Here is a 1509-nt window from a genome sequence, read left to right as displayed (position 1 = left end):
GGAGTGAGGGGCACCGGCAGAGCTGGGTGGGGGCAGCGCTGGGCTAACGGGGCTGCGGGTCGGGAGTGAGGGGCACCGGCAGAGCTCTCTCTCTCTCCGGTCCCTAGCTGGTGTGCTCTGATCAGCGAGACGGCCGGGTCTCTGAAGCTGCCGGGTTCCAATCGCCAGAAACCGCGTCGTGCTGCCACGAGTCTGTCAGCCCCATACAGCCCCAGCTAGTGAGTGCAGCAGGCGTGTGGGGCTGGGGCGGGGCTGGGGGCTGGTTATACCGGGACCCCTTGTCTGGCAATGGGATGCGGCTGGCTCTGGGGTGGGGCACTGGAGTCGGTTATACAGGGACCCCTCACCTGGTTCTGGGATGCGGCTGGCTCTGGGGTGGGGCCGGGGGGCGGTTATATGGGGAGTTATTTTTTTGGTGGGGGAGACTGTTCTTCCTTTCTTTGTTGACCCCCCCACTTCCCCCTCCTCTGCCTCCTGCAGCTACCGGGAGCCGCTGCTGAGTAGCTCGGAGAACGGGAACTCTTCCAAGGAGACGCTGCACTCGGACGGTGAGGGGGGGCTGGGGGGTGGGATAATGGGCAGCACCCACTGCCCCTGGCCTGGGGAGAAGCCATCATGTGCTCCCTCCCTCCCTGCCCCCCCAGGCCAAGGCAGGGAGCCAGGGGACTTGTTGGGGGATGGGACAGCTATGTGGTGGTGGGGATCAGGACTCCTGGGTTCCGTGGTGGCTCTGGGGGGGGGGGGGGGGACCCCGGGGCCCCGGGGGCGCCCCGGGGGGGGGGGGGGGGGCCCCGGGGCGCGGGGGGGCGGGGGGGGGGGGGGGGGTGTCAGGACTCCTGGATTCTGTGGTGGCAGGACTCCTGGGTTCGGTGGGGGTCCCACGGGGGCTGACTGTCCCCTGCCCCCCAGAGCGGGAGAAGGACGGTGCGCTGGAGGGGATGGAGTTTGAGGAGCGCAGTCTGGAGAAGCCGGAGAAGGACTCGGAGCGGATCCTGGCGGAGCTGCTGGCTCTCCACAAGCCCCAGACGGTGGGGTGTGAGGGGGGGCTGGCAGCTGCCACGCTGGAGAGAGGTGAGACCCCCCCCCGAACCTCCCAACCTGCCCCTCTGCTGCAGGGTGCTTGGGGTGAGCTGCCTGACCCCTGGGGCTGGGGTCTGACCCCCAAGTTGGGCTGGGTCCCGTTGGGTGGGGGGGCCTGGGTGAGCAGGCCTGTGGAGGGAATCCCCCCATCTGACCCTCCCCCCCAGTGTCTGCGCTGAAGAGGCTGCTGGTCGGGGGGTCCCCCCTGCCGGAGGACGGGGACCCCGGCTCCCCTGAGGACGGCTGGCGGCGGGCGCCGGAGAACAGGGGCACCGGAGACGAGGATGAGGAACGGGACGCGGGTGATGGCGCCGAGAGCGAGGGGGGGGCGCCAGGTATGAGAACAGCATGCTGGGAAATGGTGGGGGGCGATGGGAGCAGGGGCTGATGGGACATGGGGGAGGAGAGGGGCATGCTGGGAAATGGGGG

The 1509-nt window shown here is 69.6% G+C and overlaps 1 protein-coding gene across 1 annotated transcript in view; it reads left to right on the top strand.

Annotated features, from left to right (window-relative positions):
* Window positions 1-1415, top strand: part of LOC112124268 (rho guanine nucleotide exchange factor 1-like) — a gene marked incomplete at its 3' end in the record, with an annotated part of 2376 nt that extends 961 nt beyond the window's left edge. Inside the window, exons 3-6 of the mRNA XM_024222785.3 lie at window positions 108-218; window positions 481-548; window positions 910-1071; window positions 1248-1415. Of these exons, the coding sequence (XP_024078553.1) occupies window positions 108-218; window positions 481-548; window positions 910-1071; window positions 1248-1415 (509 nt within the window). The remainder of the gene's footprint in view (window positions 1-107; window positions 219-480; window positions 549-909; window positions 1072-1247) is intronic.
* Window positions 1416-1509: the final 94 nt, after the last annotated feature.

This window comes from Terrapene carolina, unplaced genomic scaffold, assembly GCF_002925995.2.
Source record: "Terrapene carolina triunguis isolate 2854851 unplaced genomic scaffold, T_m_triunguis-2.0 Scaffold24648, whole genome shotgun sequence".
NCBI classification, from domain to species: Eukaryota; Metazoa; Chordata; order Testudines; family Emydidae; genus Terrapene; species Terrapene triunguis.
The sequence above is the reverse complement of the archived record's forward strand: the minus strand, read 5'-3'. Positions and strand labels throughout refer to the sequence as shown.